This window comes from Dreissena polymorpha, chromosome 6 (genome assembly GCF_020536995.1).
Source record: "Dreissena polymorpha isolate Duluth1 chromosome 6, UMN_Dpol_1.0, whole genome shotgun sequence".
Lineage (NCBI taxonomy): Eukaryota > Metazoa > Mollusca > Bivalvia > Myida > Dreissenidae > Dreissena > Dreissena polymorpha.
The window spans coordinates 10,399,524-10,418,010 of NC_068360.1; the positions used below are offsets into that span (position 1 = coordinate 10,399,524).

General features: G+C 38.1%; 1 protein-coding gene across 2 annotated transcripts in view; it reads right to left on the reverse strand.

The window, feature by feature from the left end:
* Positions 1–18,487, reverse strand: part of LOC127833586 (uncharacterized) — a 121,997-nt gene that overhangs the window by 99,234 nt on the left and 4,276 nt on the right. The window contains exons 4-5 of one of the 2 annotated variants that reach the window (XM_052358930.1): positions 18,079–18,216; positions 13,875–13,980 (exon numbers count right to left, since the gene is read on the reverse strand). In XM_052358930.1, the coding sequence (XP_052214890.1) occupies positions 13,875–13,980; positions 18,079–18,216 (244 nt within the window). Of the gene's footprint in view, positions 1–13,859; positions 13,981–18,078; positions 18,217–18,487 lie in introns of both variants that reach the window. The other variant, XM_052358929.1, reaches the window with a different exon arrangement.

An 18,487-nucleotide genomic window follows, 5' to 3' on the forward strand; every position in this document is an offset into this window, starting at 1 on the left:
TGTGTCTTTAAGTGATGCTGTTTGTCATGATGTTGTGTCTACTTTAGTAAAAGCCGTACAATTGCTTTTAAGTCTTCCGGTAACTAGAACTCCTGCTCAAAAGAACCTTATTGCTTCAAATAATCCCCCTGTTGTGTCTTGTCCGGCCACCACGCACCCTTCTGTCATAAATAACCCTCCTGTTCCACTTCCTCCTACTACACAAAAGCTCTCTACCCCTAATAAAAGGGATGTACTTACCAAACTACCCAAAACCCTACAATATGACTGCGGCAGCAACTGACCAGTCTTCCATGGTAAGTTTGAGCGTTAGGCAAGGTTACACCAATGGTTGGTCGAAGAGAGCAAGGATTGCCTCACCTGGTGTTATGTAGGTAAAGCTTCAGACTTTTATGCGGTGCTGGCCAAAGGGAGAGGGACTGGGCCATTTTCAGGTTGCCCAGGAATCAGGTGAGTCCCTGGATGATTGGTCGGACGGAGTTTTGACGCTGGCAATCTAAGCCTTTGGGGTCTTACCCTTCACTTACCCTCTTGAGCTGGCAGTGGAAAAGTTTTGTAAGGGCCTGAGTGACAAGGGGGCAGGCAAGCATGTAAGCTTGAAATTACCCACATGGATGGGGGATGCAATGAACCAGATAAAGATGCATAGCTGTCCTGGATGCATGCACATCCGTTCCCAGGGAAAGTGTAAATCAGAAGAATCACGGCGGGTTCATGCTGTGAACATAGTCTCTTCCAGGTGCAATAATTGGTTGACAAGCTGGCCCAAGTAGTTTAGAGGCTAGAGGGCCCTGTGGGGCATTTGTCCGGCTCCAAAAAAATTCCAGCGCTGATCCACGTTTTCCACAACTGGGTCAGCCGCTCAGTAATGGAGGCTATGGTGAGGATCCTGTGGAGGGCTCCTACCCAGGGAACGCCCTGATTCGGGGATACAATGACCAACGCCAGGATGGGTACCCCAAGGGTGCGGGTGGTGCCGGTCCATGTGGATAATGGAACCAGAACGCATATGGGCGTGGTCCCGGCCTCGATGCAAACAATCAGTACAACCAAGGCTACAATAATCGTAATGTAAACTCAGTGGGTGCACAGCGCAGGGTTATAGCAATAATAGAGGAGGGTATCCTGACCAGCCTGCAGCAAACCTGGACAGATCTTGATGGCTTCATGTCCAATTATGACATGGCTACCCACATTTCTACCGGACCTGTTCCTACCAGGAAGCTGGAAAAGGGAGACAACTCTTGGGGCTCCAAGCCAGATATGGGAGACAACTCTTGGAGTTCTGAGATGGAGCGATATAGGAGAAAGCTTGGAAAGACCAAGGGTTCCCTGATCCAAGATTCCTCTGTTCAGAGTAAGGACTCGCACAATGGCACAGCAGGTGAGGGCTTAATTAAATTTAATGTAAATTTACTTGGATTACTTCGTTTAAAACTATTAATTTAGATCTTTTTCACTGAACGGCCAAGGAATATTGAGAAAATATTGCCATTAGGCATGATCCTGAGAAGGCTACAAGAGTGGAAAGTGAAAATGGCATTACCAAATTACTAGAATGCCATTGCTACAAAATTGTGGAAAGTGATTCATTTTGATAACTAAATAAGTCTACATGCATACTTTTTTATGTGTGTATACCCCTACATGCACGAGTGACAAGTACCTGTTCTTGATAATTAGTTGCAAGTTCACTTTTTACAGGTACACTGGATTATGAAAGACTGATAAGCATCAACTTGACAACTAATCTCCCCAATGATACCAGGGATGAGTACCATGAACGTTCTCAGGTTTTAAACTCAATTCAGAATATGACATTTTAGTTCCCACTCACCTGAGAATTGAGTATGACGGGGATGATGCATGAACAAGCAACGTTCTTCAAAAGGATATTTATTTATAACATTTTTACAGGAAACAGTGTCAGTTTTCTTTTCGTCTGCGACGATGCCGAGATCAGATAATTTATCTGAGACCGAGAGGCTCTGCCATTTTGAGAAAATAATTAACAACTACGATAAGCTATACGGCCAACATAAAGGCTCTTATGGAAAAGCTATACGTAATTAGCTAGTCCCTGTGCAAATTATTATGAATTTAATTAAAACATTTCTGTGGTTTATTATGATTTAAGTTATCCTGCTAGAAACTATTCAGAACTATGGTTTTTTTTTTTATAAAGTGTTTTTTCCAAAGATTTTCATCTTATAACTTTTTTAAGAACATTCGACGAGAAAAAAAGTTGTTAGAAAATAAAACTATTTTTGTTCCTAAATTTTTGCATATTTCCTACTGCGAAGCAAAACAATATGGTACATTTTATAAACAATGTGTTTCATTGAAATACGCGAGTGTAATGTGTTTCAAGACTTTAAACACATTGTTTTGGACTTCATTTCATATGCTATGGGATTAAAGCTGATAATACCAAAATCACTCAAACTTTCAAGTAGAGTAAGGCTAGTATTCCATCTATCCGTATGCGCATTTGTATCCGCATCTGTATCCACAAAATCATAATACGGACGCCATATTCCATTTATCCGCATACTTCGAAGGTATCTTTTTTTGTTGGGGGGGGGGGGGGGGGGGGAAATATGGATAAAACTGAAAATTATAATTGAGATACTTATTATGAAGGACAATCGTGAATTAAAGTAGATATAATGTACAAAACATCACTCTGTCTGTAAAATAATACAAATGGTAAATACATGAAACATCTCCTTCTAGTGCCTTGGCTATGCTTTTCCAAACATTTGAAGTGAAATCACAGTCCTGATATGCAGAATTAACTGCGTTGGTTGTAAAATTCAGGGTAATTTTTCACGAATTCAATTAGTTTTTCAGTTGATTTTTGAGATGACAGCTTCCCTCATCATGCTAAATGCTGTCCGTATCTTGTCCGCATCCTCATTAGGATGCTCACTTGAGCGTTCTTTTGCGGACGCCTATTGTGGGTGCGGATATGCGGATGAATGTAATAAGCGCAGTGCATTTCAACTGGTTCTATTTTTATGCGGATGCGGATATGCGGATGTGAATACGAACAGATGGAATAGTAGCCTAACAGTTATAATGTGCATTGAATTATATTCCTGTAAATTGGTACGATTGTTCCATGGCCATACAATCTTCAATCAAAAGCAGTAAAATGTGTCAAATAGGAAAGACAACGGATGGTTGCATAATGGAATGTGTAGGATAATAAAAAAATTATATAAAAATTCATTTCTTTTATTTGAAGTAGCGAATACATGTCTGCGGTTGATAAAGGTTAACATCTCGTATCGATAATTAGATGCAAGTAGATGACAATAATCCATGCATGAAATCACCAATATATAAACATGTATATACGGTATATAAGCTTGGGTTTCACTTATCTCGTCCCTTTGCGAAATAGCTTCGGCTGAAAAACACGTGTATACACATCCATATAACAGAAATCTACAATGTTGGGTAAAAGTCGGGGCGTGTTAAGACCGGCAGGCAAGCTGTAGCAGAACAGGGACAGACAGAGGGAAGAGGGATGCCAGCGGCTGTCGATCCGGCACCAGTGAATGCAGACAGTGTAGAAGGGCTGCGTCAGAAACAGTGCCTGTACCAGAGCTGGCACTAACCCCTGTTCCTGGGCCGGAACGAGAAGCAGCACCTGCAGCAGTGCCACCTGCAAAGCGTCTACCCGCAGAAGATAGCGCCGAAAATCAAGTTTGGGAATCTCATGGGAGATTCTATCCCCTTCTGGGGTGGTCTGCAGGCTGAGTCGCGAGGGATGCCGGATCTGAACCTCCCTAGTTGGACACAAGTGGTATGGATGGGTGTTTGCGATATGGTGTGGGCAGACACCGCACACCAGATGCAGCTCTCCGCTCTATTCCGGATGCCAACTAAGGGCATTTCCTGAGAGCATCATAGTCTGGACAAACATTTTGCCCAGATTTAATTGGAGGGCACCGAAACGGAAAACAAACGAGACAAAAAACAGAAACATGTGAATCAAATTTGCCACAACATGATGCGCTTTGTAGGAGGTGATGTGTTAAAAGTAGACATTGACTTTGAAATGCCAGGTTTTTTCAGAAATAATGGTGTTCATTTATCTGACATCGGACTCGACATGTATTTAGATTCAGTGCGTGAGTGTTAATGAAAACAAGTTAAAAACATGTCATAGAATTTGGGGGAAAATAAATAAATTTATTTTGTGGCGGAAATTGTATGTCTTAGAGGTGATTAGATAGCATTTAAAGTATAAATGTAATTATAGAATGATAAACTTTGCAATTTGTTGTCATCGATCACATGCTTGTCTGTGTGAGGATGGCAGGAATGCTTTCATGGTTTCAATGGCACGGCGTGCTTAGGCGTATGTGGAATAGCTCTTTTTTGCTTTGGAAATTATTGTGAATTTTTACTGTATGTTGCACTGGCCAATGGTGGCCTAAAGGATTGCGCATGTATGTTGAAATATACAATCTACGGTACGGCGTACCGAGATTTTATTTGTTCGGTTGCTGTGGCCTTAAATATTGCGGGTGTATAATATCTATTTCCGAACCAGGCAGGTTTTTGTTGAAGTAGGAATTGCATAAATAAATGTGAGCACGTTGTGGAGCTCATGCGAAATAGCATAGAAGATGGTGCATTGTCTGGTGGCAAGTATTGCATAAATGAGAAGCTAGATCAATAGCGAAACTGAGATTTTGGCTATCTTTAGGTCAGTACTTCCGGTCGCCTCCACGACATGCCTTAGTTGTAGTGCTTGTCTATAGCTGAGGTTTTATTTACTTTAGTGCTAGTCTGATATAAATTATATTCCGCAATTTGGCCATTTAATTCCATTAATGTTTATGTATTGCTCCTTTCATATGTTTTGTATAGTTTGAAGATAGAGTATCAAAATGTGTTTACGTAATGTAACACATTAAAAAATGTATAATAGATATGTTACTGACAAAGTTGTTTTTTGTAATAATTATTCAGCAGTTCTTGCTCTTGTTTATAGTTAGCTAAACAAAACTTTAAGACAGAAGTGCCGTTCCTCTGATAATGTTCCATGCCCGTCTTCAGCCTTCAGGTAGCACGTTTACATAGGCTCTAATCCAAGACGAAGAAGAAGTGTTCAAGACTGTCCTTGTAAACGAAGGTGGAGTATATGACCCAGACACTGGACACTTCAAGGCGTCCGTAGCGGGAGTGTACATGTTCATGTGTAAAACAAGTGGACGTCGCCAAAAGTAGCACGTTTACATATGCTCTAAACCAAGACGGAGAAGAAGTGTTCAAGACTGTCCTTGTAAACGAAGGTGGAGTATATGACCCAGACACTGGACACTTCAAGGTGTCCGTAGCGGGAGTGTACATGTTCATGTGTAGAACAAGTGTATGTAGCCAAAGGTAGCACATTTACATATGCTCTTAACCAAGACGAAGAAGAAGTGTTCAAAACTGTCCTTGTAAACGAAGGTGGAGTATATGACCCAGACACTGGACACTTCAAGGCGTCCGTAGCAGGAGTGTATATGTTCACGTGTAGAACAAGTGGATGTCGCCAAAGGATTAGGGATCCAATTGATAAGTAGGCAACGTTCATGACATAGACAAATGCTTAATGATGGTTACAGTTTATAATCCGATTAACTCCAACCGGATGAATGAATCAAATCTTGTTTAACAAATGAGGTACTGAGCTGCTTTCTGAAATAATGAGATTCTATATTTATTTCATAGTTATGTCATTTTGTAATGATTTAGTTTCATCACAAATTGGAATTTCTATTTAAAAAAAGAGAACATTTTACTTGAAATGAAAATAGACGACAACTGTGACAATCAGTGAAAAACAACTGCGTCAGGTATTATTTATACCAAAAGTTGCTTCACTTCATCCGGATTCAGAACAAAGCATCTTTCATTGTTTCTAAAGCGCAATTTTAATCGTTTTATTTAGATTATTTTGGACAAACATCGGATTCCCAGTATTGTCGTATCATTGTACACATTGATTTTATCAACAAGTTTCTTATAACAAGGCGCTTATCTGGTACAAATTATCTCGTTAATGAGAATTTAGATAACGTCCTTTTGTTGTTCGACCTACTTTAGAAAGTTACGTAGCTTAACGTGTTTACAGTTACTGTTTTATTTCCAGACAAGTTTGTTATCTTAGATTTTGATTGTAAATATTTATATTTACTTTACAGCTGAGTTTATGTATTAAATCTCAGCTTTTAATATACGACGTGCAGTTTGTTTACTCAGCGTCATTTGATGTTTGACTTAATTATGAGGCGTGGTTGGCCAACATTAAATTTTATAGCGTGGGTACACAAACTTGATTATATACCAGAGCATTTTTTTTCTGTGGCAGGGATTCGCACAATGACTACATCAGTTTTGTTGTTAGAACACTCTTTTGTCAAACGTTTACATCAGTGGTGTGCCTCAAATCACAAACACAATTTAAATTTATCCACCAATAGGATACACATTTATTGGCACGGCGTAAGTGGGGGTATACTGCTTCCAACAAACAAAACTAAGTTCCTGCCACAAGCCACTTACCTTGTCTCTGAACTCAAAATTGATGTAACTTTTGTAGAGGCAGGGAGTAATAATTTGCATGATTTGTCTTTATCTGTTGAAGATATAGTGAAATCTTTGTTTGATCTTGCAGATACTATCCTTAACTCTGGTGGCAGACTGGTGATTCTGGCAGAAATTTTGCCAAGACATAATGAGCCTATGTACAACAAGCGTGTTTGTCGGGCAAATGCTCTCATTTCTGCTCGTTGCCAATTGTCGCGTAAACTCTTTCTCTGGACCCACTCACGGAACAATTTTAACTTGCGTTTTACAGAATCTTTTGTTGCAGATGATGTTGTGCATGTCCACCCTACCCTTGGCATGCCACAATATTATATGTCTGTACACTTTGTGCTTTGCTATTTGCAGAATGCAGACTTCCAGTGCCAAATAAAACACACCAAAATAGTGTTTTAATATTGTTTCTTTATTCTGGTGTACATTTATATCAAGAAATTATGGTGACATATTTTCAGATAAACCTTGGTGGCCATCTTCTTGATTCATTGACAGCATCGGTGTTGAAGTGTGCCTATCAGGTGTTAATAAGTCTCTACATCAGCTGGTACCTGGAATATTTCCACTGTAACCTCAGCGGACGATTACACAAGGGCAAGCTTTTTCAATTCACCATTTCATGATGCATCACCAAATGTAAATTTTTATTTCCTCTTGCTTATATGCAGGTGTGTGTCGAATAATTAATTTTATTGGGTGCTGTTTATGAACCCAATTTATATTATAGGGTATTGGATGCTTACCCAATACATTTCTCGTGTATTGGTTGTGTACCCATTATATTATATCAGGTATTGTTTGTGTGCCCATTTACTATCTTGAACTTTTATTGTGCGCCCATTACATTTATCCGGTATTGGTTGTGTACCCATTATATTGCCGGGTATGGTTGTGTACCCATTTTATATTATTGGGTATTGCTTGTGTACCCATTACATTTATCATGAATTGGTTTTGTACTCATTACATTTATCGGTTATTGGTTGTGTACCCATTACATATCTTTGGATTAAGTTGTGTACCCATTACAAAGTAACAATTATTGGGCATCGGTTGTGTACCCATTGTATTATATCGGGTATTGGTTGTGTACCCATTAAATATTACTGGGTATTTGTTGTACCCAGTACTAATGATCTAGTATACGTATTTATTTTTCCCTTACATGTTGATTGTCATTTCAGTCCAATGGGTAAAGCGAATCCCAACACCGCAAAAAGTGGCAAGCGTCTAGGGCACAAGATGTCCGTCTCAATCGGAGAAGCCAGCGCCAAAGCAGAGAAGCCTTGCAAGTCTCATCGCACAGGCCATCTCCCAAGACAAGGAAGTCCTGGAGGAAATCCAGTCGGTGCCGTCTTCTCATGCCCAACCTCAGCAAAAACCAGACGGTACGACCTCTTCCTCTTCCACATGTTCTGAACAGAGCGTCGATCCGGAGAATGACGGCAGCACCTCTATGCTGTCAGCATCAAATTTTGGCAACAGGGCTTCGACTAGTTCCCAGTGTGATTTTAGTTTAGGGTGTTTTTTCTTCTGTGCACCCACCCATGGAACAAGGCATTCTAAACAAAATTGTAAATGGGGAATACATTGACTTTCCCTCACTGATCCATAAAGACCTTTGTCATGAAACCCATTTATATCATTGTTATGTCATTTGTAACGATTCACCTTCGTCACAAATTGGAAACCCCGTTTAAAAAGAGAACATTTTACTTAAAATGTAAACATACAACAACTGTGACAATCAGTGAAAAACAATGGCATCAGGTAAAAAGCAAAGAGAGCAGCAGTTTTCACTGGACCACTGCTTGATTCCATGCAATGTGATGGGGGAAGATTGTACTGTGACGTATTTGCATGGGTTTAGCGAACATGATCTCATGAGACATAGATTTACTGAAGGTAGCCAAACTATAGTGAATAGTGTTTTGTGTCTAGCAAAAATTTTACCCATGGCAAACCAAGATCACTAAAACTATTAGTGACACTTTTGTGTAAGACACATGAGAGACACAACTCATGAGACTAGCCCCGATTTTCTGTAAGGAATGTAGCGAATATCTGTGTGATATGTGAACAAATCCACACACGTTCTACAGTGTCTTGGAACAATTCAGACAATCTAAACACTGCATGTATTTTATACAAACCTAGGAAGCATGGCATTATAAATATTGATAAGGAGGACTAAGTCTCAACTGGGGTAGACATCAGGATCTATGAACTTGTCTTCCCCAAGTTTTATTTACAGTAAAGTCTTTGCAAAAAAAGATACCTCAACATTAATATAAATGTATGATTGTATTTAAACGTCCTTCCAATATATAAAATACCAAGTATTTGTCATTAAATTCGTCAAATTCAAATACCTCACTTAATTGTCCACAGTAAATTCAGAGGCTATTTTACTTTCTATTTTGTAAATATTATTATTTTGCCATATATGTATGAATCATATGTGCGGCCATTTATGATATACATGTGTGTTTAGATGTTTTAAATTTGTAAACACTGATGAAAAACTTTGGATCACCAGTCCTGGGCTTTTGGTTTCTGTCTGCTTAAAAAAAGAAGGTCTGAAGAAAAAAGTTGTATTTCACTTGCACAAGGATATTTGGGGATAACATATTGTTATTGTGGACAATTTTTTATGCTACAACAAATGTATCAGCAACTTAGATTACTACCGTGAATATATTAACAACTGTATAGGAGGCAATAAATGAACCAGCAAATTAGATCACCATTGCAACTTTGTGAACAACTGCATAGGAGGCAACAAATGAACCAGCAAATTTGATCACCATTGCAACTACATGAACAACTGAATAGGAGGCAACAAATGAACCAGCAAATTTGATCACCATTGCAACTACATGAACAACTGTATAGGAGGCAACAAATGAACCAGCAAAATTGATCACCATTACAACTACGTGAACAACTCTATAGGAGGCAACAAATGAACCAGCAAATTTGATCACCATTGCAACTACATGAACAACTGTATAGGAGGCAACAAATGAACCAGATATTTGACCACATTTGTGAATACGTTATCAACTGTATAAAATAAATTTAAATGTGCGGACAGTAACCACGGCTGCAGAGGGCATCTTAATGAAAAATGCTCTGCAAAAACTTCAGCGACTCGGTGGGCACATCTGAATCGACAAATCTCTAGCTAGATCAGTCCTCCATCATATGGGGTTCGTCAAGCGAAAGGGGACCAAAGCCACTAAGTTCATGCCGACTGACTATCAGACCATCCAGGAAGAGTTCCTGGCCAAGGCGGCATTGCTTGGTGACAACAATGGTAACATGGCAAATGTAGACCTGAAGACTTAAACACTCACTGAAGCCAATCCATGCGGAATGGCTTATCTCAACCCATTCTAAGATGGAAGGACGCGCTGATTTGATCACGGCAGGCTTCAGGATACTGGACGTGGAAGAAAGAAGTGTAACTTTACATGACATGGCTTTGTTGATGAAAACAATTTTGTATGCTGTTGTTTGTTTCATGTTCTCTATATGAAATGATGTCCTTTTCACACAAAAATTAAACTGGACAATTTGGTCCCACTTATCCACTTATCATAACAGTGAACATGTCAATGACATACATTAAAAGGGCCCGTTACTATCACTTGATAACAAAAGACTAATTACTTGGCATGTGACAAACAGGACCCACCTCCTACAGTGTGCTCCCCCTTTTCACACCACGATCTCATGTACTTAATCTGCCTGTCTCTTACTATTAGTACAGATTGTTGGTGACACTTTGTGCTTGCTTCCCAATAATTCATATCATATATTAACGTCATTTTAGCAAGAGAGAATACAATAACTAATTGGTTTCATGACAGTAGATTCCATGCTTGCAATTGCATTTAAGTTGTTTTAATAACAGAGCGTGACAAGATTAGATGATTAATTAGTGTTGGTCTTGGTATTGAATGAAAAAATGCACTTACACATGTATCAGATAGATGCATACTTTCGAATATGCTGTTAAACAAATTAGTTTGATCTCATCAAAATGACAATAATGAACCTAGCTTTATGGAATGGTACATATATTGAAGTAGAACTACCTGACAAGACATTGAGAGAAGGATCTTACAGAGCTGAGATACTTATTAGGAAGTTGTTTTACTTTCTTCCACCCCTACCGGAGTAGGACGGATTTTGTCCAGTCCTGGAAATGTAACTAGTTAATAAGAATATCATGTGGACTTAGAAATGTTATGATCATGACAAAATAAAGTGCAAAGAACAATTCTTCGAGTTTTGTGTATGCATTATTATGCTACACTTATTTGTTATAGTCACAGTTGAACAGGATTGAAGTGAAGTAAAGAAGCCACTTAACCAACCATCACGGGCAATAAGACCAGCAATAACGCGACACAGAACAAGAGACGTGTTTGTCAGAAACACAATGCCCCCTATTGCGCCCCTTTGAAATAAAATTTTAATATATCATTTGGCAGGTTTAGAAATTATCTCCCTTTTAAAGCTTGTTACTTCCCTTTGATTGTATTTTTTTACTTTTGACCTTGTAGGATGACCTTGACCTTTCACCACTCAAAATGTGCAGCTTCACGAGATACACATGCATGCCAAATATCAAGTTGCTATATTCAATATTGCAAAAGTTATGGCCAGTGTTAAAGTTTTCGGACGGACACACAGACAGACAGACAGACAAAAATCTGACAGTTCAACTGCTATATGCCACCCTACTGGGGGCATAAAAAGATGCCTTACATATCAATAGCAGAAAGGCTGGCAAGAAGAGCTCATGCTGAGCAGGAGTACCAGTTTCTGTGGCTGAATGAGGCATTGACAGGTCTTACAAGATTGTTTGTCCATGAGGGTCCTGGCTCCCAGAGGCTATATGGAAGATGATCCGAAACATCCTATTTGAGGCTAAAAGGCAATTTGGCAAATGACCAAATTAAGTATTGCAAGACAAAATGAGACTTCTCACGAGGTCAGAGAGTGGCCTCGTTAAGTTTGACATGGCACAGGCGGCAGACAGACCTGCCTAGGATGGCCAGGTCACCTCTAGCCAGTCTGCAGATATGGGCATAGTGTCCCCGCCCTAACGGTATCACATTAAAACATTTTAACGGTCGCCTTTCGTGTTTTGCTAAAAAAAGTTTACAAAAACAGTAAACGTTTAAATGACAGTCAATATCAACAGAATCCCTTTTAGTTCATTACATTATGACGTCCACTGACATAACTCCAAAACTTTGCCTGACTTTATAGCAGACAGGGTAGCTTCAGACCAGACTTCAAGAATAAGCAGGCTAGTCTGAAGCTATGTTGGCAATATACAGCATCTTTTGGATGCTGGCGCTCATATCACTTTCTGTTTTCTGTGAACTAATATAGATATAGTGCAGCTCATCAATGTCGGAAGATGCAGGTAATAATTATATTCTATGCTGTCCCCCAAAACACCATTATAACAATAAACTATTATTTTTAAAAAGTTTTTACGATATTGAGAGTTTGCACTGTAAAACAAGAAAATACCATAAAGTTCTACTCAACACATATATTATGCATGACATAAAGGGATTTCTCTAAAGCCGATTTTTCTGCCATCCTAATACCACTTTGTGACCATGGAGCCACAGTATTGAGTTACTAAACTATCTTTATAAGGGCTTTTAATTGAACCCCAAAAACAATTGGTATATAAACAATAGACATAATATTATTTATCAACTTAAACTTAATCTTATATGTATCAATTTAAATCCATTAATTTATTCAAGTTTTTTATTATCACTGATTTAGCCTGGTTTTAACCAGTTTTAGCACACCCTATAAACCGTTTTTTATTATCACTGATTTAGCCTGGTTTTAAACAGTTTTAGCACACCCTTTAAACCGTTTTTTATTATCACTGATTTAGCCTGGTTTTATCCAGTTTTAGCACACCCTAAAAACCAGAAGAACCCACACAGTCATAGGGTTCCAATTCTCTTTTTGAACAAATCTCAAGAAAATCTTCTTTTTTTTGCAATATAAATTAACAGGAGATCTGGGCTTATTAAATAATTTAAATGTTGGAAAACATAAAAATAACAGGATTTCTCTAATGAAGGACTAAAATACAGTAAACAAGATATAAAAACATTAAATTAATTATAAATTTTAACATGTAGTTAACTTGATAAACGTGAGTGTAATTTGCTTAAGATTTCAAAGGCCAAGATGACTAAATACACTTTTTATAGTAGTGACGAATACCCACAAACCCTGCAGAAATTAATATAAAATTGACCATGGGATGGGGCCAGTTTTATCCAAAGCATATAAATAGCACATGCACAACTTGGTGTCATTACAAAAAAATGCCTGCAAGTTTTATTGTTGTACGCTGAAAAATGTCGGAGATTGCCTGCGTACAATTTTGTGTCTACAGCCATAAAGATGGATGGAAAGACAGATGGACGGACGGACGTCCATGGTGAATCCTGTATACCCCCTTAACCCATTTATGCCTAGTGGACTCTTCCACCCTTCTAAATTGGATCAATTTATTTCCAAAATTAGGGATGTCTTGTATATTTATTTCTATATTTACAATATTTCTTACAGAAATTCCTTTAAGCAAACAGCGCAGACCCAGATGAGACGCCGCATCATGCGGCGTCTCATCTGGGTCTACGCTGTTTGCCAAGGCCTTTTTTCTAGATGCTAGGCATAAATGGGTTAACTTCACAACAGGGGGTATAATAATTATGTTTATGCAATCATTCCTTAACATGTTTTTTTGATAATCTTAACAGTTAATCACACTATAGAATAGGACTTGAATCCATATTTAAAACTAAATCTTTGTCACAAATGCCACTAACACCCCACTTTGTCAGCTATGTTCAAGGGCAAATTAGTCATCAATGTGTGGATGACTGGAAATAAAAGGGTCTTCCACTTGAACAACTAATAGTTATTACATTTTGTATAGTTAATTCAAAGGGGAAGTAGTTAGCATTTCCACAAACTAAAACAATTTAAGTTAACAGACTGTAAGACAAACGGACTGACAGAACGACTCCCAATATAGGGTATATGTGTGAGAACAAGGAGCCCTGATGTAAAATTGTCTACAGTATTAACACACACTTGGTATACATAGTGATGACATCTACCTTGCTGTTCACAACACTAACTATTGACCTGGGTTCCTCTATGTGTAGATCGTAGCTATAGCTTACAGTAACAGTATTTACGCAGATCTGGGTACTTGTCCTGCACGCAGGCTGGCTGGTTGCCATAGCGATCAAGTCGACTCACTGCTGACTCCAGCACTGTATACGCTCCAGATGTCATATTCACCTAGAGGAGAGAACTTTACCCTTTACTTCTTAGATAAGCATTTTAATGCATCTTCAGTCCCTTAGAAAATCAAATTAAATTTAAGACTTTGCCTATTAAATTCTTGTTTCAATGGCTCCATCTTCAACCCTATGATACTGATGAGCAGCAAACAGCATAAAACCTTAACAGACTGTGAGTTACTTGATTGTACATAGCCATTTTAACTTTGCTTTTAAGTGGTGAAGGGAATTAACTTCACTGGAATTCAATGGAATTAACAAGAAGCTACTTATATGTCATCAACAAAAGCTTTCTTTAACTAATTATGGATTTATAGCATGTACTAAAATGTCAATATAAGAGCATGGTTGCATTCTTCATAGGTAATAAAATCAAACTATTCTTTTAACAATAAAACAAAATTTACCAAACAGCATGGTTAAGCTAGTGATCAATTGCTTGGTCATTGAACAGCATATACTGATTTATTACTTCAAATGCTGTATTCTCTTTCATAAACGCCCCATGGGCCTTATATTTTCCTAAGGAGGCTTTGGAGCATTTATTTGAGGTCAAAATTATGGTATAAGTTTATATATACCACTAAAAGAAAATTATAATAATTTGACTGTGCCGCTAATTATTTAAATTATAAAAGTAAAAGGTTCACTGTTAAAGCAAACAAAATAATTGCTTTGGCATATAATTTTAGGGCATCTTTAAAAACAAGAGATGTGTTTGTCAGAAACACAATGCCCCCTAATGCGCCGCTTTGATTTTTTTTTTGACCTTCGACCTTAAAGGATGACCTTGACCTTTCACCACTCAAAATGTGCAGCTCCATGAGATACACATGCATGCCAAATATCAAGTTGCTACATTCAATGTTGCAAAAGTTATGAAGAAGGTTAACGTTTTGGTTAAAGTTTTGAATTTTTTTTTTGCCCTTTGATCTTGAAGGATGACCTTGACCTTTCACCACTCAAAATGTTCAGCTCCATGAGATACACATGCATGCCAAATATCAAGTTGCTATGTTCAATATTGCAAAAGTTTTGAAGAAGGTTAAAGTTTTGGTTAAAGTTTTGGGACACACACACAAACACACACACTGACACATACAATGACAGACAGGCCAAAAACAATATACCCCCGATTTTTCGATCCGGGGGCATACAAATTGAACGGGGTGTTTAGAAGGAGACAGTGTCCCAATTAAAACAGCAACTTTAATTACAGAACTTAACAAGAGCTGTCAGAGGACAGCGCCCACAACTATTCAAGTGCTTGACAGTATAACGTAAGCCATCATGGGGAAATTGTTCATATTCAATAATTTAATAGACGATCTTTCAAAATTAAAAAAGGGAAACATTTTTTATTTCATTTTATTTTTTTTTGGGGGGGGGGCTGGGGGGTGAAAGGGGGGGTATAATGTGGGGTGTGGTCATTTATTAGATGATCTTTCAAAAATAAAAAAAGGAAAAAAAAAATAAAAAATTGTGCTGGGGGGTGGGGGGGGGGTAGGGATTCTGGGCTGGGGCATGGGGTATTGTTTGGGTGGAATCCATTGTGGTATTCAGGTAAGTGTTGTTTTGTCAAAGTATTAATAAAATTTGATCATAAATAAAGAAGTTAAGGCAATGTAACTAAAGTAATATGCATATTATAATGGAAAAAGGGCCATAATTCTTACAAAATGCTTGATACAGTTGTCTGCTCTTGTTTATTGAGGTCATGTTGGCAAAGAAGTTTGCAAAATATGAAAGCAATATGTCAAGGGACAATATTTGAGGTGGTATGCAAACTTTTACATAGATTTATCAATAATATGCATATTCTAAGTGGAAAAGGGGACATAATTATTACAAAATGCTTGATAGAGTTGTCTGCTCTTGTGTATAGGTTGGGGTCATGTTGGTAAAGAAGTATGCAAAATATGAAAGCTATATGTCAAGGGACATAACTTAAACATTTGCTGCATAATCTAAGTGGGAAAGGGGCCATAATTATTAAACAAGAGCACCGCCTTGCGGGTGCAGACCGCTCATCTATTTTCTTTTTAAAGGTGAAGGGACTCTCATTTTCAATCACAAAGGAGGGAGGGGTGGAGTGAAGAGGGTTGTATAGTGTGGAGGTGTGGAATTTATTACATTATCTTCCAAAAATGCGGAAAAAAACGCAAAAAAAAACGGGGGTGGGGGGGGTGGGGGGGGGAGTGGGGGGGGATTCTTGGGTGCCATGGTTGGACGGTATTTCAAACATAAAATAATAACAATAAATATTTGTGTTTTTTAACCGTTTCAAAAAAAAATTACAAAAATTGAGGGGGTGGGGTGGGTTTAGTGTGAGGGTGTGGTGGTAATTTGTGAGATTATCTTAAAAAAAAAAAATAGGGGGGGGGGGATTCCGGTGGGGGGAGGGGGGGGTGGGGGGGATTCTTGGGTGCGATGGTTGGACGGTATTTCAAACATAAAATAATAAAAATAAATATCTGTGTTTTTTAACCATTTAAAAAAAAATGGGGGGTGGGGTGGGGTGGGGGGGGGTATAGTGTGAGGGTGTGGTGGTCATTTTTGAGATGATTTAAAAAAATAAAATAATAATAATAATAAAAAATAGGGGGGGGAGGGGGGGGGGGAAAGGGGAGGGGCATGGGGGATGGTTTGGGTTGAGTCTATTGTGGTATGTCAAGTAAGAGTAGTTTTGTCAAAATATCAATCAAATCTAATCATAAATAAAGAAGTTATGGCAATTTTAGCAAAATTTTATAATTTGACCTTGAGAGTCAAGGTCATTCAAAGGTCAAGGTAAAATTCAACTTGCCAGGTACATTAACCTCATGATAGCATAAAAGTATTTGAAGTTTGAAAGCAATAGCCTTGATACTTAAGAATTAAAGTGGATCGAAACACAAAATTTAACCATATATTCAAAGTTACTAAGTCAAAAAAGGGCCATAATTCCGTAAAAATGACAACCAGAGTTATGCAACTTGTCCTTTTACTGTACCCTTATGATAGTTTGCGAGTGTTCCAAGTATGAAAGCAATATATATGATACTTTAGGGGTAAAGTGGACCAAAACACAAAACTTAACCAAATTTTCAATTTTCTAAGTATAAAGGGCCCATAATTCCGTCCAAATGCCAGTTAGAGTTACATAACTTTGCTTGCACAGTCCCCTTATGATAGTTAATAAGTGTTGCAAGTATGAAAGCAATAGCTTTGATACTGTAGGAATAAAGTGGACCTAAACACAAAACTCCAAATTTTCAATTTTCTAAGTATAAAAAGGGCACATAATTCTGTCAAAATGCCAGTCAGAGTTACATTACTTTGCCTGCACAGTCCCCTTATGATAGTTAGTAAGTGTTGCAAGTATGAAAGCAAAAGCTTTGATACTTAAGGAATAAAATGGACCTAAACACAAAACTTAACCAAAATTTTCAATTTTCTAAGTATAAAAAGGGCACATAATTCTGTCAAAATGCACGCCAGAGTTATCTAACTTTGCCTGCCCAGTCCCCTCATGATAGTAAGTAAGTGTACCAAGTTTGAATGCAATAGCATTGATACTTTCTGAGAAAAGTGGACCTTAACGCAAAACTTAACCAAAATTTTCAATTTTCTAAGTATAAAAAGGGCACATAATTCTGTCAAAATGCACGCCAGAGTTATCTAACTTTGCCTGCCCAGTCCCCTTATGATAGTAAGTAAGTGTACCAAGTTTGAATGCAATAGCATTGATACTTTCTGAGAAAAATGGACCTAAACGCAAAACTTAACCGGACGCCGACGCCATGGCAACGCCGACGCCAAGGTGATGACAATATCTCATAATTTTTTTTCAAAAAACAGATGAGCTAAAAATGCTTGATAGATTGCTCTTGTTTATAGACAATGGAACATTGAAAATATTTGGGGTAGTACGCAAACTTTAAGATTTGCACGCTAACACTAATGCCAACACAAACGCTAATGCCAGGGTGAGTAGGATAGCTCCACTATTTATATTTCATATATAATAGTCGAGCTAAAAACAGAACTTCTTTACAATTCCTGGCAAGGTAACACCAACACTACTGTAATTACAGTCAAACAAAAGGGACTATACCTGGACAGTAGTTTCAAACAAGCCCTTGTTTGGACTGGTTGCTATGGTGATTTGAAAATGGGCGTGGTCCACATTTATGTGACTAGAGAAGTTCCCATGGCGATTGTCGTCATCAATGGACTTCTGAAACATCAGAACCTGAAAGAGGCAGCATTCAACATGAGTTGTCCTGACAGCTTTGGAAGAGTAACCTTTTCCTTGGGTATCAGCTAAGAAAGAGTTACCTTTTCATTGGGTATCACCTAAGTAAGAGTAACCTTTTCCTTGGGTATCAGCTAAGAAAGTTACCTTTTCATTGGGTAACAGCTAAGAGTTACATTTTCATTGGGTAACAGCTAAGAAAGAGTTACCTTTTCATTGGGTATTTCATTGGGTATCAGCTTGGAAAGAGTTACCTTTTCATTGGGTA